The sequence below is a fragment of the Clinocottus analis genome, unplaced genomic scaffold (assembly GCF_023055335.1).
Source record: "Clinocottus analis isolate CAN_PGR_092001 unplaced genomic scaffold, fCliAna1.0.p SCAF_7, whole genome shotgun sequence".
Lineage (NCBI taxonomy): Eukaryota > Metazoa > Chordata > Actinopteri > Perciformes > Cottidae > Clinocottus > Clinocottus analis.
This window is the reverse complement of record NW_027176229.1, coordinates 14,563,883-14,588,976: the sequence shown is the minus strand read 5'-3', so window position 1 is coordinate 14,588,976 and position 25,094 is coordinate 14,563,883. Positions and strand designations below refer to the sequence as shown.

The 25,094-nt window shown below is 43.1% G+C and overlaps 1 protein-coding gene across 6 annotated transcripts in view; it reads right to left on the bottom strand.

Annotated features, from left to right (window-relative positions):
- The window catches only part of mef2cb (myocyte enhancer factor 2cb), a 67,131-nt gene that overhangs the window by 7,083 nt on the left and 34,954 nt on the right, over nt 1–25,094 (bottom strand). For 2 of the 6 annotated variants that reach the window (XM_068566474.1, XM_068566475.1), the window contains 4 exons: nt 19,365–19,568; nt 4,766–4,909; nt 1,795–1,975; nt 994–1,041 (listed from right to left, as the gene is read on the bottom strand). In XM_068566474.1, coding sequence (XP_068422575.1) covers nt 994–1,041; nt 1,795–1,975; nt 4,766–4,909; nt 19,365–19,568 — 577 coding nt within the window. Of the gene's footprint in view, nt 1–993; nt 1,042–1,794; nt 1,976–4,443; nt 4,582–4,765; nt 4,910–19,364; nt 19,569–25,094 lie in introns of all 6 variants that reach the window. The other 4 variants (XM_068566479.1, XM_068566476.1, XM_068566477.1 and 1 more) reach the window with 4 other exon arrangements.

The following is a 25,094-nucleotide window of genomic DNA, read 5'->3' as shown; positions in this document are numbered from 1 at the left end:
TTGAATGGAATCTTTTAGCTCCCACATGACTCTCTCTCCACGTCGTGTTTTTCACTGCTGCTGAGCGACGCGCAGCTCTCACAGAGCGCCTCTGTTCCTTCGGTGCGGTGACACAAAGGCTACATTTGAAGCATGCTCTGCAGCACGCCGTTGCCGGAACACACGCCACAACAAATGGCCCTGTTGTCTGTGTGTGTGTGATGAGTGACCAGACAGAGAAGCCATGCAGGCATTGACCCTTTGTGATGGAGCCCTAGGGGCCAGACAAGGCTGCCCAGCTGTACCCCTCTGACCCCCTCCACCCCCCCCCCCACTCTCCATTTTTACACTCTCCACTGTATGTCAAGGCTGTACAATTTAACCCGTTAAAAGGGAGTCTCTTTGGCATAAACTTGGGCCTGATATGTCTTTGGGGACCAATCCATCGACACACAGGAGCTAACACATAACACTCTCCAAAGGATCATTATGGCATGGTGAGCCACTCCAAGCATTGAATTAATTTGGTTGCAGGCATATGATGGCGGTTACTGTGTCATGGGTCTGCGTAAGCTCCAAATGGGAACTAGGGGTGTTTGACATTCTGAATTATCATCCAAATCCCAGATGTGGTAGAAATAAAGAGACGGCTCATCATGTCGAGAACCAGGAAATTCAAGAGTACATTCAAAAGTCCAGCACCTCTTCTGCCTGCCCGTCAGTCAATTTGCTGCTTCAGTTTTAGTATGATTTTACTTCTTTTTCTCCACACTTGTTCTACCGTTTTATAGCTGAACGCAGGCAGGATGTGTCACAGCCCCAGCACTGGGCAAACATTCCCAGATGAACTCCACGACCACTAACATCAACACATCATGGACACATCTCAACTTGGGTTTGGGTTACTATTAGTCATGCATTTTATGGCACAGAGTGGGTGAGTGGGTGTCGTGTGTGTGTGTGTGTGTGTGTGTTAGCAGACAACTGTAAGCGAGAAGAGGAGGCCATTCTTACCAGCACCGGAGCCTGCGCCAGTGGTGAGGTCAGCACCCATGAGGCCACCTGAAAGATGAAAGAGAGAGGAGAGCAAAAGAGAGAAAACCATTAGAGGATAGACACCCACGTAACATCCACGATGCCTCCTGTCTCTCACCTCGGTGGCCTTGCAGAGGATAACTCAATTTAATCACGATCCACTTTGTGTGTGTGTGTGTGTGTGTGTGTGTGTTTGGTTGTCAGTACATCATATGTGCACTGATACCAGAAGTAATACTGCTTCCCACTCAAATTGTAACACTGAGCAACTGGACACTGCGAGTGAATAAACCGAGCGGTCGTCCAAGAAAAATGACACATTATTATTTTTAAGCCATGCGAGGTGGAAGAGTGGGCGGGTCCAGAACGTGTGCGGTTTGGTGTGGATGCTGGGAGCGCCAAAAATCATATTTAGTTTGTGCTAGCGCTTCTAGCATCCAGTTGTAATGACAGGGTGAGGGTGTGGGCAGCAGCTTTCAGACCAGAGGGACAGAAAAAGGACTTTGGACAACAATAACAAACCAACAGGTCTGACTTGCTTATGTCACCGCTCGAAGCCTGCACAAAGACATCCCATGTAAAGAACATCACGATAAATCAACCGGACTGTGGGCTAGGATTGTTGTTATAAATACTGAGCAGGCAATATGTGAATATAGATTTAAATTAATTCACTGCTTTTAGATTCAGGAATATTGCAGGTCGCTGTCATAATATAAATCATCCAGTCAGCAGGCTAAAGAGGGTGGATAACAGCGTGTTCATGGGTGCATGTGTTACCTGCACTGGAGGGTCTGTGTGTAACTCCGGGAGACATGCTGTTTCTCTGCAGACCATGGTGTGCCAATGGCAACAGGTTGTGGTTGCCTAGGGAACCACCGGGATGGCTGTAAATGAGATTGTTCTGGTTGCTGACGGGAATGGACACAGGCATGTCATAGTTCGATTGGGGCACGGCCTGCTGAGAGTCAGAGGGGAAAAGAGACACAGAAACAAGTTTGATTAGACTAAAGACAGTCATGATTGCAGTGAGTGAAGAAAGTATAAAAAGCCTTTGAGCAAAGGAATGGACTCAGAAAGAAAGAGACGGACGTGACAATTCAGAAACACGCCAGGAAGACAATGGGATTTGAAACTGTTTGACTATCTGCAGTCAAAACAGTCAAACAAAAGAAAAAAGACAGAGACAGCCAAGTTTGAGAGGACACATGGACAACTAACAATAGACAGCCATGCATCGTTGGTCTCAGACAAAGACTAAAAACACGAGACAGTATGGATGGTGGAGGGGAGCACTGAAATTAGAGGGTAAGCATCTAGAAACTCCTCTCAGAGTTACTCAAATTGCCCCAAAGATGATGGGTTGGAACTACTTAGTCACTCAAACTTGTTCCCAAATTGGTTACTATATCTTTTTGTAAACCAGCTAAGAATTTGCCACTGATATGTTGTAATATCGTTCATTGTGAAGGCAAAAGGCTGACCTAGAAATATAATGTTTTGGACACCCGTTATTTTCCCCTCAAATACTTTTCTGGTTTATTATATTAGAGAAAAAATAAGGGCATAGTTTACTGGGAGGAAAGCCAAAGGCAACCCACTGTTTTAAAAGAGCTAAAGATAATTCAGTCTGTCTTTACCTCCCTAAAAAAGTCTGCAATAGTTCTTACAAACGTAGCTTCAAGACGAGAGAACGGAATGAAATTAGGGATACTTTATTTGTGTGTCACATAGAGCTAATGCAAAGTGTTATTAGGGGGTAGACTCAGATCAGTCAGCAGTCTCATCAGGAACATGAGTAGAGGTAGCTTGTCGGCCCCAGGCGTCCAGTTCGTCATGTTTATTGTGTCACTTGGCAGAAGGGCTTAACCTAGGGAGTGCCCTGGAAGTGGTTCATCCTGCATGTTAGCTTTAGGAAGTAGAAAATAGGGCCTTAAATTACTGCCATGTGTCTTTGAGCCATGCAGGGAACGCATCAGGGGGATCAACGGACTGGCTTACAGGGAAGTGGAATATGTGCCTTAGCACTGCTTTGTCTTGTTCTTTTTGCAGGTCAAATATTATTTCATTGCGGGCCTCTAAATGTTTTGCTTTTATTTCAACTTCACATCAGTGTCGGCTACCTAAAAGCTGTGGAAGCTTCCTTTAATAAGTGAGGGGCTGCCTCTGGTTATGTTATATTTTTGAAGACTTTCAGTAATTTCATCTGGGATTCCTAATTGGAGTTTTTATATCTCAAGACTTCCTATGCTGTGTTTTCTTAGAGTGGGGGCGCTGTCTCAATGTGTGCACATTTTCATGTGCACACATCCCTTCGCCCCGTCTGTAAGCTGTCCTTTAACTGGTGCCATCCTTCCTGTGTTCACTCATCTTCCTCCTCGCCTCCCCTCAACAGTCCCCTGCAATCCAGAGGCCCAGTGCTTGGCAGCCACCCTGACCACACACTGAACTGCCACTTGTTGTCTGCAGAGCCCCCCCCCCCCTCCGCACCCTCAAACACCACCACCCTGCTGTTCCACCCCCGTCCCCACCCAGCTCTGATCCCAAACCCACCCTCCACCGCCACGCCATCCCAGCTCACCAACCCCTGCCTTGCTTCTAACCACATCTCCCCCAGCTCCACGTGGCTGAGACACTACTGTTCTTCTCTAAATGATCTACCATGGAATTATCTCTTTCTCTTTAAGGCTACAGCACTAACCGTTCCAGTATGGTGCTTTCTGACTGAAGGCCAGGCTCAGTTTACATAGAGAGCAGCCTTTATTTTGTGGTTTCTGGCAGCTGGCTATAGATTAGATTCTTTATAAAATGAACACATTATGATACAAATTCAGCAGCTCACATGTTTTGATGTCTATTAACAGATATAGTGTTAGGCTACTGAACACTTTGCCTTCAATTATTCCAGCAAGGAGTAGAGATAATTGAGTTTTGCGAGGTACGGCGATACGCTTAAAAGTTTCTGAATGTCTGCTGCTGTTTCATTGCCACAATGCCTGTCCTTGTTGTTACGGGTGACTGAGCGCTGTGTTTTGGTGCAGGAAAAGCACATGCAGACCACACCTCCCCTGAGAGCCAGGCAAGGCATTATGGGTAACGGGTTCAAGGAGGGAACCCAGTAAGGTTAAAATTTGTCATGAGAGAAAGTCTGCAATTATATAGCGAAAATGCCTGCTCATTATGGTTACAGTTGTGTCAAATTAGAGGACCGTTCCTCAACTGTAATCAAGCAAAATCAAAGAACTGTAATTATTTTTACTGTAAGTATACAATATCAATTCAGTCTCGTCTCACTCTCACTTTGTGTATTTAGTCTAGTGGCAAACAATTGTGGTTAGCTGGGTTAGCTCAAGAGTTACTACTGCTACTGGCAAGTCAGCATTTTGTTAGCCTGCTGTGGATGCGGCGTGACGTCAACCCAGTACTTACAGGTATCTTATGAGTTTTAATCATGTGATCAAACTCCTCGTTAATCTGTTTGTATTTCTCCTCAGTGCGTGGGGTGAGGATGAGAGCAGACTCGAGCTCCGGGCTTTCGCTGCCTTTGTTCTCCTTCTTGCTTAATGCCTGCCAGGTCCCACAACCACAGACACGAACGGAGGGAGACGAAAATGAAGGGACAGAGAGATGGGTGGTCGGGACAGACAACAAAAACGAGGGGACGAGGACGAAGCGACAGAAAGCATAGGAGGGAAAAAAAAGGGGAAAGAAAGATGAGAGGAAGGTTCGGGGTTTAACGAGAGGTACTTACACACAGTCTCTGTCTGCTGATCATCAGATCAATGTCCTCGTTTATTTTCCTGTACTTGTCCTCGGACTCGGGGCTGTGGCCAACCGAGTCGTCTGCGTCTTGGTCTGGGCTGTCACAGCCGTTTAGGCCCTTCTTTCTCAACGTCTGCAAACAGAGCAGTTGCACAACATAGTTGAAGCTTTGGGATAGGACACATGACCCAGGTGAACAGCTTGGAAAGGACACATGGTGATGACCTGAGAAGAGATACCCTTTACACTCGATCCTGACAAAAGACCAGAAATAAAACTGTTTTACTGTATTGATTTATTTCAAATCAATAGCTTTCCAAAGTACTTTTTCTCTATGACATTTTTTGTCCGTTTCTGAAAAATTGTTCTCCAAAATAAATGTATCATTTTGGCACACTCCACTCAACATGGGGAGACACAAGGATAAAAACTGGCTGCTTTGTGAACAAGAACACATGCAGCAGAACATCTGAATGGCACAAAGGATTTAATCGCATCCAATAACAGAACATTACAAGTGATCAAGCTTTTCCCCCAGTGACAAATCATAAGACCTTAAAACCTCATAATTACACAGGAAAAGGAACGTTGTCAAAGTAAAACAAATTTTATAACCATAATCATAAAGTGATTCATGAAATATAATTAAAATACAGTTGAGTGACTTGAGTCTATGACTGTGGTGTATATGCTATTTTAAGTGGCAGTTTCCATTTTGGCCACCTGATGGCCACCTGCCCCCATTAGAGTGGCCAGAAAACAGCAGACAGGCAGAAAAGCACACACTCCACTCGCTCACCACCCGATCTGAGTGGAAGAGAGACACAGACAAAGAGAGCATACGAGGGAGCGAGCTGCCTCTGTCCTTTTTTAGATATTGTTGACAACCATAACAACAGGGATAAGTTTCAGAGGACATTACTGTGGGTGATAGCACGAGGGTATGTTTGTTTGAGCAAGTAGGCATGTACCGATAGGTGCTGTGTTCATTCGCCTCGTAAAAAGAGACAAAGACAGAGCGGAAGAGAAGAAAAGTACAGTAGCTGACAGTTAGAGATCTCATCAAAGGCACCCCCCCCTCCTCTCCAGCCCGCTTTCACTCTCCTCCTACCCCCTTCCCTCTCTCCTCCTGGCTTTAATAAAGGGAGATTAGTCTACAGGAGGAATATCACGGGCCTGCTCCTGTCTGTGCAGTCGTCGCTTCACACTGCGCTCTCCTACTTTCATCTGAAGCTCCATATCAGACAGACGTAATTAAATTTACTTTAGCACACCCTGTATTTGATGCTGATCAAGTGTGTGTGTCTCAGTCCCCGTGTATGTTGTAGTGTGTATATGTGTCTGCTGGTGTGTGTGTGTGTGTGTGTGTGTGTGTGTGTGTGTTTGTGTGTGTGTGTGGGAGGGGAAAGAGGGGAATGAGTCCGTGTATGTGTGTGCATGTGTGGGGGTGTGAGAGTGGGTGTTAGCGTCAAGAAAAAAGACAGAGAGACTGAGCAAGAGCAAGGAGGAAGATAGACGCTAAGATAAGTTAATCTTACTGAACTTCTTCCTCTCATTTGTTTGTCTCCGTCAGTACTCACTCACGGAAGAGATACGAGTGCTAGCTACTCCATCACAACCAGCAGCCGAAGTGACAGGGAGCGATCTGCCTGCTTGGAAAACAAATAACAATCCAGTCATCTCTCATGTCAGCACAACAAAGGCCTGTTTTGAGTGTGGTTTTAGTGAACTTAGAGGGCTTCTTTTGTGTGTGTGATAACTGTTTGATTCCTGAGGCGTCTCGTGGCGAGGCAGCTACTGTAAGCGTGTCAACATTTGCTGGCTCTCCTCTTCTCTCTCTGAATTCTCACTTGGCCCCCAGAGTGGAAATCTGGAATTCTGAATTTGAAAGCGTCTCTCACATCTTTGACAGTCTTCAGGAAATCACACCAAACAAATCAACCGAGGCGGTGCAGGAGATCTGACTTCTAACAGACCCACAGTGAATGAGGTACTCTTGCTCCATCAGAGGTGGATGAGTCAAAAGAACAAAGGGGTTGCAAAGGTTTAGCATGCTGTCTTTTTTGGCAAAGGCGTGAGATGTAAAACTTTTGCTATTTCTTTGGTGTAGTTTCATTCTGGCCTTGGCGATGCATCATATCGAACTGACAAGAGCTGAACCAGTGGCCTTTTTCTGTGCACATGAGAATGAATGCAAGGAGAAAAAAAAACGCTTTTCTTCCTACTTGAACAGATTTCCACCACCTACCGCCGCCAGCACTGAGTGCATGAGAGATTCACTTCCATTCTTGGAAGACTAGCAGTGGGGCAGTGCTGGGAGAGGAGGACGAGGTCTGGGGTAAAGGTGATGCCCAAATGGAGCTACTGAGCTGGTGGTCTGGCGGAGGGTTGGGCAGTGGTTGCGTTGGGTGTTGATTGGGTGCAGGGCAGGAGTGTTATATGACTTTAAAGCATGTGGCCCGGACTAGCGTTCCATTTGGGGCTCAGCACATTGTGGGTGCGGTACAAGGACGGTATGCCACTCATCCCAGTTATGCCCACCTGTTTTAAGACATCACACCTGTTGCCAAAGGCTGACATGCGACCCAACAACCAGTCAGAACCGTTGGAGTGCTCATATAGCCATAAAAGGGCCTCTCACTCTTAGACTCTCCACCTCGCCGCCTTACTCTCGTCATCCTATATGTCCTTCTCTAATAGCCCATTGCTTAATCTGTACCCTGAATTTGTTATGTGTTTCATGGCTCTGCGCCACAGAGTCATCAACTGCTGCTCCAAACAAGGCTTTGAGTCTCTTATTCAGTGACATCATCACTATATAAGACACATCAAAGTCATACATTTAAAAATGACGGAGAGAATAATGATCATTGGAAAATGAGCTGCTCCCCTTATATTGAAAGAAGTTAGTGTGGGTATGAAGAGCTGGCATGAAAATAGAGTCATTGGGGAATATGCTAATACGATGAGGATTAAGCAAAAACACTTCAGTTCACTTGTGCCAAGAATTCTATGCACAAAATATTCCCCCAAATGATCATTCTCATATTTAAATTATTCAATTTCACAAGTAACTCGGATCTTCTGTTTCAAAAAGAAATGCTCATTATTTTAATTTTACGAAATGACTGCTGGCGTAAAAGCCAGAGCATTTTCATAGAGTATTGTTCAACTTTATGGCAATTGTATTTCTTCTGATTACAAGAGTACACATTTTCACTGTTAATTAATTTATATATATTTTTTATTAGTCAGTCTATTCATTTTAAACTAAGAATAAAACCTACAAATCAAACTACATTTTCTGTACAGTTTAACATAAACATGTGGATATGCAATGAAGCGAGAAACCAGCTCATAAGAGAGAGATTATTAGAGAAAGTGATTAAAAAAAAACGCTACACAGCTACACAGCTACAAACTACGATAACATGAGCCATGCTACATAGAGTGAGTACAATAAATGTGAGAAAATAAGAGAAAGGAGAAAAAGTATCACCGAGAGGAGAAACTGAAAAAAAAGCTGCGTATGCTTGCTTGGCTGTGTGTCTTTCTCTGTGGCCCCCTTTGGAGGCTTGCTCCTAATTAAACTCCTTCTTCATGATGCTCCCTCATGGCCCGACTTGTCACAGGGCCTGTGTGAAGCAAGCACAGCATAGACACGGCGTCCTACATATTTAGACACCCGTCTCATCGGTACCCTTCAGCTCTGCACCCTCAGCCAGGCTGGCCTAGACTGGGACGGGCTAAGATGGGCGGGAGGACTATAGTGAGCGAGGCTAAGTTAGACGGCCAGGTCAGGATGAAAATAATCAGAGGCAGGTGTGAGCTACAAGGGAACTGAATCATATTGTATATTGCTTGGTGTTAGGACATCTGTCAAATATTTGAGTTCTCTGATGTTTTAATTTGCAGGAAAAAGTCCAGCCGCATACTCCTTTCATAGTTTAGGGTGTGGGTAATAACTTCATGTAGCTCTCGAGAAAAGCTGTGGAGGGTATTTGGGTGTGAATTCAGGGTGTCCCCAGGGGGTCTACGACGGACAGCTGACGCCTGCCCAGAGCTCCTGCCATACCAGGATCCGTCTGCTCGGCATTCTGCCACCCTGCTTACCCTCTCTATCCCTCTATCCATCTTTCTGCCCCCATCTTTCTGTCTCAGTCTGCTGCGCAGTCTGTTTCTGTCTCCTTACCACTGTCCTCTTCCCCCTAATTTTCGGAAGTACTACCATGTCTCAACAGAAGCTGAGTCAAAACATTGTTGGCTTGATGGATACATCTTTATTTCAGATAGACTTGGGCTAGTTGATGGGTTGTGTTTGGAAAGGGCTCCATTGCTGACCATTCCCCTCTTCAGTTATCTTGGCAGTGGCTGAAGGGTACGACACATTCAATATTGTGTTTATGGCTATTGGCGACAGCCAGGCCTGTGAATGTTTCTCAATGTCTTCAACCCAACGGCTGACAGCTTCAGCAGAAAAAAACCTCTACAAAAACAGCCAGTTATAATAGGCCTTTTATATCGTTGCCAGCACTGTATGCTCTTCAGAACACATACTATTGTAAGCAAAACCAAGACTTATAAAAGAATATAGTATAGTAACACAAAGCACAAAGACTTTTCCCCAATAAATGCAGCAGTTTATGGTTTGCAGTATATTCCAGAAGTCGATGGAAAACAAGTTGTTGACAGTCAAGCACAATATGAAAGCATTATTAACTGTGCCACTTATGTATAATCATGTTTGATGTGCTGTTAAAATATAATACAATTGTACTGGGAATAAACAGCTTCGCCTAGCAAGGTCTCAGCCGCAGTTTGTCACAATATTAAAAATGGTTGAGAAAAGATTGAGTCACTAACTATTAGAGACACTTATACAGACCTGCCTTCAGAATATGTCAACATTTTTGTGTAGGTCGAGGTTCAGCATGCACTATTTTTTTCTGCAACTGGTTTAAGACCCAAAAGGGAATGAGAAAGAAATCTAAAAGGGCTCAGAAATAATCTTCAAGATAATGTCTTCTAAGGCTAAGGGCTAAATATTTAAATATTTTTAAGAAATCACACAATGTATACATGTTTAAATGGGTTACAGGAGGTGTAACCATAACACATCTCAATATCCTTTGACTGGTCTTTACATTATTACAAACCCACAATTTAGATTAAGACTGTTTTAGGATAAAAATGTGGGGAAAAAGCAAAAGTTTAGAAAACCACGTGATAACAGGGAGCTAACTCAATTTTGTCGGATTAGATTGGCAAAGAGTAATGTGGCTCAGTGTCAGTAAGGGTGAGGCAGTGGGGAGAAATGTTGTCCCTTCCCATCACAAATAACAAGATGGAGGTTGTCATAAAGTGGACCTGCTGTGGATTAAGACCCCCCACCCGATTCCCCCCAGCACACTGTACATTAAGCGCACTCAGGGTGGCCTTCCTGCCGGCACAAATCGGGTAATAGTATGTTTGAGATGTGCTCTTGTTCTCTTTATTTCTATTTCTTTTTCTGTCTGTCTGGCTGAGTCTGACTTGCTCTCGTTTTTGTCTCTCGCCCTCACTCTCTCGCTCACTCTTTCTTTCTTTCTGCTTTTCATAGTGGAGGCAACATCAGAGGGATCAGGCTGGCTTAGCTTATTGGAAGCAGATGGCAGACCAAAGGCAAGAAGGCCACAGTTTCATGAAGCGTGGTTTGAACATGCCAGGACCATGTCGAGGGGCATGCCCATGGATGATGGCTACATGGTGTGTGTGTGAGCGACCATTTGGGTGAGGGGGGAGGGGGGGGGGCGTGGGTCGAGGCAATGGGGGAGGGTTAAGACGAGAGAAGGGCGATGGTTGATTTTGTTGGTTACCAATCTAAGGAATTGGACCCCTAAATCATAGCCTGTGTTTTTTTTTTCAGTCATCATCTGTGCATCCAGATTTGACGTTTGAAAAACTATGCATCAATGACTTGGTGGCTTTGAAGCCCCTTACTCCTGGTGCTCTGCTACACTATAATCAGGAATCAAAGGCTGGCGCCTGGGATCCATCATCCCTGGCAAAGTGGTCGTGTGTTCAGTAATAACGCTGGCTAACTGTGTATGTAATGACGAGCTGTCTAGGGATTACTAGGTTGACTACCCATTAAAAAGGGAGTGAGAAGTACAGCACACATTTGAGAGGAGTGTTAAGAGTAAGTGAGAGAAACAGAAAGGGTCCTGTGCGTAACAAGGTTCCTCCACATTTCTCCAAACTGTGGCATTGCGATGGTGCATGTGCAAAAATCACCATCAAGAAGAGCCCACTGCAGACGAGAGCTCACTCACAGACAGTCTTTGCTAGCCAGTACATAGCACAATACCAGATGGTGCAGTGTTTCCCATATGGAATAGACAAACACTAAGCACATGTCAGAATCCAACACTGTTTGCTACAGCAGCATCCCGGCCCTGGGAACAAAGTGGTCATTCACACTCGTCACTACACTGTATAATTACCCAGATAGACATTATGAGACACAATGCCAGCTCAGTGAAACTGGATAAAGAGGGCACTTATGTCTGCACCCTCAACCTACCCTATCTTCCATCCTGTCTACACTACAGTTGCATAATTTGTCTCCATTCAAATGAATGAGAGTAATGAGAATGTTCCATATTTATTTCTGATTCAACATGAAAATCAATTCGCTAAGGCTAAATTGTATGTGGAAAACACAGTTATACTTGCTTAATAGGCTGTAAAGCCATATGAGCAGTTTATTTCAGTTTAAGACACGTCACTATGTGACTGAACTGTGGCATTGTCAATAAAGCCTTCAATTACATTTTTTTTAATTCACTATTTGATAGTTCTAGTGTAACAGCTTCAGCATAATTACTCTGTCAGGGGGGCAATGGGTAAAACACAAGCAACACTCTATTCCTTACTTGTCCGACCACCAATTGTCACTTATCGTCTTTTGTCTCTCTGACTCTTATCGTGTGGTACCACAGCAGGAAAAGGGAGCCTGAGGGAGGCCTTGAGTAACAATGACCAGCCGGCTAACCTCTATACTGTGACCTTGAGTTTCCACACCCTGTCCAAAGCAGTAATCATGGCAGGGGAGGGGCTGAGGCCAGGAGGGGAGCTCTAGGCAGGGCAGGGAATGCCATCTATAAAAATAGATCTTCATTATTCTGAATTTTCCACAAATAGTTTCAAAGAACAAGGCATCATTTCATCTTAATGGCTGGCGTGAATTGTTTTGGGCTGTGTAATGGAAAAGCCTTCCCTTTTGGCAGTGTGGCCTCAGAAGTGGCTTGCCTTTTTCACCGCTCCACACCACAGGGACCACATATTGGCACATTTCAAACAGTCTATTTTTAAAACCTCTTCTTGTTGTTGTGTGCGTACCTCAGACTTCCGCTTCAGTATATTGACCTTAAAAAACACCTCTGACAGAGATCCAAGTGCTACTTAGTTTCTTGTCTGAGGTTCTGCTTTTCTGTGCAGCGGGCTTCTGATGTGGAATAAAATGCTGAGCCTGTAGATCATATGCATTATCTGTCATCTTGCTTTTAGCCACTCTTAAGAAGTGGATGAGGCATATAGTCTATAAAATAGGAACTCAGTAAACTTGTTCGCTTTATGTCTGAGGCTGGCGCCGCAGACAGATGTGTTGTAGTGTGCCAGCCGGAAACTTATCACATGGGCAATGTTCAGCTTTGGGAGGAGGTTGGCTTAGTTGTGTGAGGTTGACCCCCTCTCAGGGTTTGTTACTGATATCACAGGCAGAACGGCTGATTAAAATGCACTTAATTTTATTGAAGCAGATAACTTTCAAGGAATGTATTTTCTTTGTAACAAATAAAGTTTTCAAAAACAACCAGACAGGAAGCCACTGTTTGGTAAAGTGTGGGGGTAGAAAAACAAGTGAATTGAATAATAGACTTCTTTATCCGAGAGATCAAATGTTTATAGGCACAGCAGGGTCTCAGATCTATGGCCTTACGCATGTGGTCGCCGAGGGCAAGTCTTCATGGTTGGTACTCAGAAAGAGAGACGGCGGCTGAATGGATACTCAGACACTTCGCTTACTCACTCCTCTGTTTCAAAAACAACCCCCACCCACCCTTTTTCAAACACGAGGGGGGAGTGAAAGAGAGAGCGAGAGAGTGATTCCATGCCTATTCTTCTACCCTCTCCCAGCAAGGACCGCCAGCTAGGCAACTATTTTTAGCTCCACCACACACTATTTTTAGACCAGTACCACTTTTTGAGGCATTTAAAAAGAATACATCAAATAAGAGAGTGATGGTTGTGGTTGTTTGGGGGTGGCACTTTATTTTGACCATCTAACGAACTAGGTTTCAAGTGTGAAGGAAATGGAGTGACTTTTTTTTTCTACTTCTTGTCTTACCACCCTTTTCCATACATTATAATTAATGTTTATTTTAAAGCTTCAAGTCCAAACCGAAGAAGGTTCAAACCGTTAAAGTATTAGGAGGTCAAAGGCATGCCCCTGTTTGTGATATTCACAACGCTTAGAGAACAAAAAGTGTTTCACATATTATTAAAATAGGTGGTAGTTTGTTTATTTTTTACCCACCAACCTTTGAACTTGTTGAAACTCTGGGAAAGACTTCCAGAGCCAATGTCACCATGATCATTAACACTGTAAATATAAAGTGTGATGCGACGAAAAGAATTACTCTTGCCCTTTCCTCAACTTGTGATTCTCAACCATGACATTTATTAACTAAGCATTGAATTATTATTTTTTAGTTGTGCGGTCGACAAAAAACTTTCAGCAGTCTTTGTTTTAACAAACTGTGATACTGTGAGCTTTCCAATGTCATAAGGCTAACTTACTTAGTCAGTCAAAGGAGCTTCAGACCTTAATCCTCAGCGCACCAGGAAAAACAAGCCATGTTGCCAATCTCTCCGTCACTACACTAAGGCACTCTGATCTCTGTGACAACCCCACCCCTTACCTCCACCCCATGTCACACCACAGTTACCCTATCCTTAAATCCTCAAAATGACTCCACGCTAAATTACTGTGGACAACTGTAAGACAGGAGATATGGTACGACTCCCTTATTTCTCTTGGATGCTGATACATGTCATAGTAGTACAGGATAAATTAGTGAAGGCATTCAAGCCAGAGTAATTATACAGTGTTTGAGAGCCATGAGAAGAAGTCATTCAGTAGGCTGATCAACACGAAAACTCCTCAAGGCTAATGTTCTCCATGCTGTTTAGAAACCAAACAAGCACATAGAATAGCACACATGCTGGAAAATATTTTCACAAGAGCGAGGCATGAGAACATGAGCACAGTGGCACTTCAGAGAGGGAGATCACATGTCATGTTGACTTGCGAGAATATTATGAGAAAGAAAAGAAAAAGATGTTTGAATCAATAAAGACTGGAATTTTTAAGTAATGATGGTGGAGTCTGTCAAATTAGTCTCAGTTGTGTTTCAAATGTGAGGGGGAATCATGTTGTATTGCTAATTGAAACATTGCTTGCAGTAAACTGGTGTGGATATGCTATGTTACTCGTTTTCTTTTCGCCATCTTCCAGACATACCTGCTTGATTTACTTTCTCTTCATGTTTCTTCATTTTCACCCTAACCCCCCACTCTCTCTTCGTTTCCTCTTCCTCCCTCCCTGCCTCCCTCCCTCCCTTTATTGGACTGTCAGTGGGCTGAAATCACACCTGTGCTTCTCACACATCTCGGCACACGGGTGAAACATACGCAGGGTGAAACATGGTGAGGGAGCTTTGCTGAATCTCATTAGCCAAGCGGGTAGTCATTAACAGAATGACCTTTGGAAATAATTACCAGCCTTTCTCCCTCCATCCCTCTTTCCCTCCCTCCTTCCCTTCTCACACTCATCCATCCCTCTGTCCCTTCCCCCTTTCATTCAATAGTTCCTCCTAGGTGAGGACAGAGGGAGAAAGCAGGAGAAAAAAAGGGAGAGAAATTGGTTTAGCATGGCTGGTGAGGCAGGTCCCCTCTGCTGCTGTTTAAGATTACAGGGTGAGCTGAACTTTTAGATTAGGTTAATCTGCTGGAAATGGGATTGGCCAACGGCCTTTCTTCTGGCAGGTAGGCAGGTCAGCTCAGCACCAAGAGGCATGTGGCATTCCATGTGATACTTGAGCCAATGGCATCAGCGTGAGCTGTGCTGGCTGAGGTCATCACAATGGCATCAACTCTGCAGGGTTCAAGCCAATTGTCACTGTGTATGTACACATGCATACACCCATGCAGTGCAGCCATTGCGAGCACACGCGTACGCAAGCCAATCAAACTTTTGTGCATGTGCAAATACAGTACACACACATATACAAGCATCATAGCCCTCAGGTATATCCAGGCATTCAGGGGGCATAGTTCCCTCATAGCTCACTCACGAACGCTTTAGTTGTTTCACAAACCTGTGTTCTTTGTTTCAACAGGGGGGTAAACAAACACATTGTGGAACAGGGATTTGGCACAGCCCAAGTGTGTACTTGGATTTGGGGCCATTCAATCACAGCGAGAGCCAGCCAGCGCTGCTTAGGTTTGTGCTTGATCTGCCTTCATTGGAAAGGGAAAGAAAGGACTCTTTTATTTGCTAACGCAATCAACAAGCCTCGTACCGGCATAATAAATCACCAATAAGAAGTGAAAGTGATTGTTCTTTAGCAGATATAAAAAAAGAGGGATGGATCTTTTTTCTTCTCGTTTCCCAACACAGCTTTCTCCTGTAATGCCGTTTGTATGTCCAGGAAACCAGCTTGGCAGACAAAAAGTATGGGAAATCTATCTGCTTGTTTGACTGTTTTATCTGGTGCCAGACTCAGAGTGTACTGTAGACCTGCCAGGACGACACATTTAAAACCCCGTTCGGACATCCAATGATCGGAGGATCCATCTCTTTGTTTGCTTTCATCAAGCTACAAGAGCCTTGATGAGCTTACAGGTACATGTCTTTGAACAATAAGAATTAATTAAGAGGACCTCCTTGCTTGTTTCTGTAACAGCTGATAACAGTGTGTAGTACATGTTTTATTACAGTCTCTAAGGGGGACGCGGGTGGTTTGGAATGAAATTAGGCATAAAACCAAAATAAAAAAAACATGTCCTCAGTTTGTTTCAGATCTTCACTGTTTTTATGTAATTATTATAGCTTTGTTGGGTTATTGTAAATGTGACAATATTTGTACCCATTTGGATAAGCAATGCTTCTTTTGTTTTACTACTTGTGCTTCAAAAAGGGTAAGCTTTGGTTTCTTGGTCTATTGCGTTCACAGATATTTGTGGAAGTGTCATTCCCAGCTGAGACTGTTTTCAAGTGAGTCATCAAGACCTTTTTACCTCTCTCTCTCTCTCTCTCTCTCTCTCTCTCTCTCTCTCTCTCTCTCTCTCTTTCTCTCTCTCTCTCTATCTGTTTCTCTCTCTCTCCCGCTTTTTCTCTCTCAACCCCCAATTTCGGTTTCTCACATACATACACCAATTGACCCATCCATAGATTCACCCTTATACAGAAAAAAAACATAAAGATGATGTATGTTCAATGAAAGAGAAGAAAAACATTGAGGGCGAGATAGAAAAAAAGCCCTCCAGCTTCTTGTAAACATGCTGTAGCTAGAGAGGCTGTGCAACGCTCTCAGTGCCACTCTCTGAACAACGCTAATTATCAACCAAAGACATGCTAATTACATAGAGCTTTATTGCTAATGTAGCAGGCCTCTATGCCATCCGCCCACACTCTGAGCTCCGCTCCCCTACCTCTGCCTCTCCTCCCACTACACCTTCAGGCAAAGCAGCAACAGAGGGAAAGAGATGCAACCCGTTTGTATATTTCTAAAGACAAGAGCTTTCTACAAATTTGAAATTAAATATGTCACATTTCAGAAGTCAAATTAAACCCCTTAGTGTTCCTCTCTGGGCAGGGGGGACGGCGGGTGACGGGATTTAATCTTCACTTCTAAATCTAGACTGCCTCATGTTCTTGACCATCAGGTCAGCTTCACTTCTGTCTCCCCCCCAAACTCAACAGCACGCCCACGTTCCTGGAACTGTGACGTAGCCTAGCAGCGGCACACCAGGCTCAGTAAGATCCAACCCCCCTACCCCTTATTGCTCTCTTCACCCTCCTCACCCATGCTAAACGTGCTAGTGTCAGCCCTGTGGCCAATCCTGTTAGCACGCCACAGCTAAGGCCGAAGGCCTCTTCAGATCGATTTCTGCCGCTGTGAGTTGCTCCGAGTCCTCCAGGGATCACAGTGTAGGTAGTGCGCCACGGCGCTCGCCCCCACTAGGCTCTTTAGCGTCTTCCCCTGACATAGCTGTTTACACGTTAGCCATCCTCTGCTCTCTAATGGAAACACTGTTAAAGAGAGAGCTTCAAAGCAGGGAGCTCTCGTCATGGGCATTTGCTGAAACATATGACAACTCTCTTGCTGGGTTCAACAGGGGCAGGGTAATAGACTGACTATGTGGCTGAAGGGCTTGCTGCATAACATGTATCAGTCCTTACCAGTAGAGTGGTAGCAAGATAGGTTATTGCAAATTATATATTGCACAGAGAATATTTTTGTGTCCCTGCTGATATACCTCGATACGATTCATTTCGCATAAACTGTGGCAATTCATATGGATTTTTAATAAGATGCAAAGCTTTGAGGACACAGCAAAGATGTAGACACCGTCACTGATCATTGTTCTAATATTGCACATCATTTTATGATGAAGAAAAAAAATGATATCATGTTTTGAAAAATAATCTAAGTTTGAATAGATAGCCTAATCAACATTAACAATTCAAAAAAGGTTCGATAATATGAACTATAGGGAGGGAATAAGAGCACATACTGCATTGCAAAAAAAAGAATAAGCTGTTTCGCTGTCTCCTGTGGATTTATGTGTGTCCTAAGTACTGTCCATGATAATGCACCCAGTCCATTCTCTTTGTTTTCCTCATTAAGGTATGTCGTATGTTGAGTGCTGTATCCCTTGATGTATGAGTTACATTATCACAATACATATTTGTCTGCACCAAATGCAAATGGTGATGAAACAAAAGCAATAAATCAAAGCTGTTTTTTAACCTCCAAATATGATATGAAGAAAGAGCTAAATATATAAAGAATGGGAATAATGTCAGACAAAATATTCTACATTTGATATAAATGTGCGAATTCAAAAGGTTTATAGTCAGGTGCAGAGTGCCATCTGGAATAGCAGGACTGTTCCCGGTGGGCCTGTCCACCCGTGGGCGGGCGACAAGCACAGCAACACCCTAACGAATGAAGATAAAAACATGTCCAATACTGTTTGATCCTGTGTTAGTCTGGACAGCCAGCTCCATAGGTGTGAGTGTGCAAAGAGTTTACATTCATTGTATCTCACTAGGCCTCCATTTTTATTTTGGTCTTTTTAAATCATGGGTTCAGAATGGCAGACTGTCGTGAATGAGACAGCCGAGAGACACCCGGACAAATTAACATTGTGGTGCTGATTGCATTACAAACGGAGCATGCACACACAATAAAAACAAGGGGATGCATTTGGACACAGTTGAGATTTTGTATGACCTCTGTGCTGCAAGAATCGTACATGTTTTGTATATTCTAAGTTTTGTTATTTATTACCATATAAGGCCTTCAGTAAAAAAAAGAAAAAAGAAAAGAAAACTCCTATTTAATTAAATGTTTATTTTTAGTTGAATATTCAACACATTGTAAGCATCAATTTGCTTTAAATAATTTTACTATTGACTGTTGTATGACTAATACTGTATGTTATATTTTCATATAGTTTAAAAATATAATTCATTCAACGATACTTTGTGGGACAGTTTAATCACCACGCACGGTGTTAGTGTAAATGTGTGCACAAGAGAAAGGAATAAACCCTGCATATGTGTGTGTGTGTGTGTGCGTGGTGTGTGTGGTGTGTGTGTGTGTGTGTGTGTGTGGGTGTGTGTGTGGAGCCTGCCGGTTTTGTCAGAGATATAGTGTGAATGTTGCATGGCAGGTTCACGTTGGGAGCTTAACGATCCTGCGGGCTGCCAGCGTCATTTCCTGCTTTATCTACCTGCCTACCAGCTGGCCTGACAGCGCTGTTCAACATCGCCTTGAGCCATACAAGCGACACGTGTCCAAAGCAAGTCAGATGAACATCCTCGTCTAAGAGGCACATCAATGGTGACAAGACACCAATGGCTGGTGATTGCACATCACGGGGGACCGTCTGAAAGATCAATCCAGATCAATGATAGGCTAACAGGTTTTTGTTCCAAAGTCCACACAATACAAGAAGGCAATTTAAATAAACATATTCTCTTGAAATTAACAATATAATGTAAGTGTTGAAATTGCTTTGAAAAAAAAAAAATGTTTTATTGATACTGGGACTGAACCCTTGTGGAAGAAGCAATTATTTCTTACACTCGGTTAGGTGTGAAGACAAAAAGAAAGAAGTAAGGGTTGCTGAATGAGTCACAAATGCTGTAACCATCTGTCTGCTTGTGTATTTGTGTGTTTCCATGTGAGTGTGCATGTGCATGTGTCTGTGCGTGTGCGACCGAGTGCATTAATGTGTGTCGAGCATTTTCTTACCTCCACAATGTCGGAGTTGGTCCTGCTCTCATGGGGCTCATTGTACTCGGTGTATTTAAGCAGGACCTTGTCCATGTCTGTGCTGGCATACTGGAACAGCTTGTTGGTGCTGTTGAAGATGATCAGGGCGATCTCACAGTCGCACAGCACGCTCAGCTCATACGCTTTCTTCATCAGGCCAAACTTTCGCTTTGTAAATGTCACCTGGGGAAAAGAAGGAGATACAAAAAAAATCTATTCAACGAACGAAGATTTATGTTCTCACATCTAGTGTCACGAAACTGAATTTTATTCACCTATAATCAAATCAATCAGTATGTATCACATGTAGTCATTATTTCATTATAGAAAAAAAGCCCCCCATTCGCTCTGTAATGAGTAATAAAATACTTAAAATATGAGACCTAACATTTACTCTTTAAAATTGGTGATTTTCAGGCACACTAAATTAAAGCAAAGTGGAGTATGCTGATGGTTCAACATTTCCTAACTGTAACAGTCCATCGACTATACCAGGAAAAAAAGAAGAAGAAAAAAGAAGCTGGGTTCGTTTTTAAGGAACTGAGAATGCTCAGTCTCAGACTGATAACGGTTATTGCTTGTACATCAAAGCGCACAGAGGTTCATCATGCAAAATATGTCATGCTAAATAATCTCTTTTTTATGGCCTAAATGTGCTCGCTCTTTCATCCCCACTTTGACACATAGAAATACACATAGCTGTAACTATTTTCATCTAAAAAAAAATAGCTTAGTCATAATATGTATTTTCTTACAGTGACATTAACACACATTGTTCAGTTGTTTGGTTGCCCAATTAACTGCCTTTCATAGTGAATAATAAGCCATTGATATAAATAACGGATGGGTTCCCTGACTGCGCTTGAAACTATTTGTGAGTGCTCGAATAATGACAATACACTCAAACTAAACCATAAAATGTGTCTTCTCTAATGGGGCCTTTTCGCTCTCGCGCTCCCTCTGGGTATGTGTAAATGCATGCATGTGTAAGTGGATGTGTGCTGGTAGGAATGGTAGCTTTAATAACACACATATACAAGTGCCCACATTGTCAAAATAGAACAACCTCTATTCCTCTATTGTTTGGATCAAAACTAGAGCAGTGAAAGTGAGTTAATTCCAGTGAGCTGCACCTGGTTTCTTTTCCAAGCCATGTGTGCAAGCTCTTCGGCTGTATGGGAGAACGTCAAAATGTGCCACTGCCAGCTTCCTTGTCTGAGCAACGCCGGGTTTTTTTTATTGAACTTTCTTTCATTTCCTTTTGTGACTGTGTGTATCATTTACATTGGAGATCTGTATTGACAAAACTTTTTCTTTTACAGAAGAAATACTGCCAAAGCTGTGCCCAGCTGGTAGCTAATGATCTCAGTTTGTTGATTAACTGCATGTTTGTCTATTCTCTTCTGACACTCAAGTGGGCCAAAAAACACACAATGAAAAACCTCCCCACACTCAGTAAAACATAGATATAAAGGATTTAACAGCAGACTACAAAACCCTTTACAAATCAAGGCTTTAAAGAAGAGATCTCTGTGTGTGCTAAATTAGGGTAATGCGTGATTCGTGGTATACATGTGTTGCCCTTCACATTTTCTCTTTACTACTCTGAGGTCTGAAAGAGGAGCTAGGGTTGAATGGATATTGATAGATAGTTTTGGATTTCGTAAAATAATATCTCCCAGGATGCACCAGGGAAACTGAATATCCAACTCTCTCTCACCGCCACCCTGTCTTTCTCCCTCTTGAATGCGAGTGGATAAAACCTTGCATGAACTGCCGTATCCTGGACCAGGTAAAGTTTTCCAGTGATGTCACCATGTCACGCCGAGCTATGTGTCAGACGGCAGAGGCTGAAACCAGAGAAATGGACGGCGTTCTAACTCCTCACAAAGCGGCGCGTGCAATGTCAGATTTTGTACCTCAACACAAACACGCATCTGATTCACCGACGACATCCGGAGAGAACATTCCCCTGGGCTCTAAATACCATGCTGACATTTACGCAGTCATACTGAAATATGAAGAAAAAAAAAGTCACATTCTTAACGTCGTAAGATCAAAAGGCATCTTGTGACAATACAATTAATTGTCATATCCAACCCACTCTGACCTGCAGTCCAAAATTGAAATATGTGCACCGTAAAGGGGTTTGCCAGCCTCACAACTGTGTGCAGAGCTACAGTACAAATTGTAGCTGATCGAGTGAATAAGATGACAGGACTGGAAGACATAAGGTCAAAGCCGACTATTAGGGAAAAGGACATGTAGAGTGTTGTCTTCCCCTGGTGTTTTGATGCAAGGGGCACCGGGGCAAACGCAGGACGCAGCTAGCTGCCGGCCCAGCTCCGTTATCACCCACTCACTCAGTCACACACACTGCTGGGGCCATTAAGGTTTCAAAAGGTGGCACGTAAGGTGTAAGTCCCAAAGCTGGTCCGGAGCTGCTAGTCTCAAAGGGGAGGTCCACATGCCTGCTGGGATTGCTCAAATGTTACAGGACCACTTGCAAACGACTGCCCATTTTAACATGTAAAAACTCGAAAGCAGAATCCAATCAAAGTTATGTTGAGCATCATACTGTAAATGAGGAACTGTGCGTGCATTGCCCACATATTTTACTTCTTGCATTGACTGACTTTAACAACACCACAGGAAGAGAATGAGCGTGATTAAGAAAAGCTTTCACTGACCAAACAATAACACCTACATAAATATCACAGCGCGCCCCCACATCTCAATCTGACACGTACAACCTGCTACCTCTAAATCACATGTATTACTAACACTATGCACATACATCCATAAATACATAGGCATCAATATACAGTGGAAGCTTGCTTGATCAACTACGCAGAATTAAAAATACTTTCTTGATGGTAAAAACTGGTGCAAAACATCATGTGAGATGTATTTGTTCGTGCTGTCACTCAGCAATATGATCTTTATGTTTAGTATTCAGTTTCACCACTTGACGTTACTCTGTCGGGACTTCATGTCCTCACATGATGCCGTCATGTGACCCATTCAGCCCATCAATACTCATACTGATACTATGAATGGCACAGTTGATCTCCAAACATGGACACATATCTGACAGTGAAATACCCAGAAGCTTGTTTATGACAGAAGAAGTTCATGACTATGTTCATGATATAGTAAATTATCATGATAATTAACTTAGTTTGGAAGCAGCACATGAAATGGATGACCATTTAACAAGTGCCAGTATTTAAAAAAAATATTTAAGTAAGAGGATAAATCACTGTTTATATCTTATTTCTAATTCATACTTTGAATTTGTTAAAGCGACATAATTCGGATGCTTGCGCTTTAGCCTTTGGATTGCGTTGGACTTTTTGGATTTTCTGAATGAGGTCTCTGTCCTTGTTGCTAAACCCAAAAAATTGTAATCCGTCCCTATGTCAAAGTGGGTGTAGTCTTTGTGTCTTGGTTGGTGGGTGCTGTTAGACACACCACTGTGTAAATAACAAAGAAAATTACATTACATCACATTTGGAACTGTGCATACTGGTAAAAGGGCCTATAGTGTAAGTGTGTGAGTGTGAACCCAACTGTGTCTTTTCACAGCAAATTGGTAACCAAGGTGTGAAACCTATCTTGACAAGCATACACACACACAGGAGAATGTTGTTGACAATTTAAAACAATTGTTGCGGTAAATATTAAATAATGGCATCTTGGGACATTCCTCACAACAGCTAAACATTTTAAGAGAGTACTCTGTAGGCTTAAGCATCGTGAACATACACTGTCGACTCATAGACACACAACCTTTATTCTTTCACCCCTATCATCCGTTTTTATTCTCGCTCTATGTTTGTGTTAATGTAAATAAAAGGATGGTATCATTGGAAAATAAACAATAAATGATAAATTATGAAAATAAAATAATTAGTTCTGCCCTGCACAATTGTCAGGATAAACAGAGGGACGGAAAGAAAGGAGGGATAGTGGCTGAATCTATGCCACATGGGTGAGAGGGGAGAGAGAAAGAGGGGAGGGCGGAGGAGGGAGAAGAGAGGGGGCGGACGCACAGGAAGCACATTTGTATGCATTTCCTCTCATAACAGGAAGAGGCCAGTGGCTTCCCCTTCACAATGGCTTCGCTTCTGCTTCCCACCTCCTGCCTGCTTCCCTGGGGGAGGAGGAGGTGGAGGAAGAGGAGGAGTGGAGAGAAAGGCACCAAAAACTGCTGGTTAGCAAACCAAACATGGCTGTGCGGACACACACACATACACACACACACACACAGATGTCAGTCAGCTATGAAGCGGCAAGATTTGTCTTGAGACAAACACTTATCCCATTGTCAGGGGCCAAGCAGGAAGACACGGGCTTACGCAAAAGGAATAAGAGGAGCCCAGGACCTGGGCCTGAACTCTGCTTCACAGCCAAAGAAGCTGTTAAAAGGGGCATTACGACAAAAGAAGCTTTGTCCCACTTCTAATATATGCTCTGCTCGTCTAAAACCCCACTTATCCTTGTTCAGTGCACCTTGATTATACAGTAGGAACAGGAGATAGCAGGCTCCAAACATTTCTACTTTCAGTGTCTGAATCGAAAGTGTCCACTTTGACTTGTAACAACTGATCTGTGGAACTGATTGAGTGGTGTCTTAATTATGCCTATTTTAGTTATAGTTGTCTTAAAATACATGCCAGTTTAAATTGTTCTTCTTACCAAGACTTGTAATTACATTTCAGGACAGCACTGTAATGGCTGGCTCGGCTCCTTCTCTGTATGCTCCTGTTTATGCTGAAACACCACAACTGGAAAAGGATTTGCCCACTGACAAAAAAAGTGGATGTTGCATTGCAAGGAGCACGTTAGAGGCTAGAATGAAGTGGATAAACTTTTGTCGTGGCACTAAGTCTGACACTGGATACTTCAAAATCATGTCCTCACAAATCTAATTGTTTTTGTGATTTCTGCAGCAGTTTTTTTTTTCATAATTTTTTTAAGCAGAAAAATAGCAATAAATGAATGGCTACTCAGTATGTGCAAACGAATATGTTTTCAAAATCAGATTTTTACTCATTTTTTATAAATTTTGATTATTTCATAATATGTCACTATTGTTTATAGCCAATATATAACTTAATAAACTTTCAAAAAGACAACATAACATAATGAGAACTATATACTATACCAATAGCAGCAAAGGAAAGAACAGAGAGAAACCAACTATCAAGACAGAATGAAAAGGAGAGGTGGGAAGAGAGAGCCATGTGAGCGAGAACCAAAACAAGGCAAAAGTTAAGAAGGCAAAAGAATACAACAGATACAGCAGCAAGAAGGTGAGAGCTTAGTGAGCCCTTTTCAGGTGAGGTCTCGAAGCGCTGAACATATGACAGAGAGGAGTGCCACCCGCTGGGGTAAAAGAAGGAGATGGTAGAAGGTGGGAAACAGGGAATTAGAGGAGGGGTGCAGGGGTGAGGAGCAACCCTGTGGGCCTCATTATTTTCCTGCTGTTAATTTCACTTGCACATTTTCTCACCCCAGTGCTGTTGATTGGAGAAAAGAACGCTTTGTCGCGGAAATAAAAAAGACCCTCTATTTCTGCAGCGGTTAACATGCTATGGGAAGAACAGCGGCATATGCAGGGATGCATGTATTTTTTTTTTTTTTACTATCTGTTCGAGCCAAGTATATGTTAGTGTGACTACTGTTTGTGGGAGCTGGGAGATC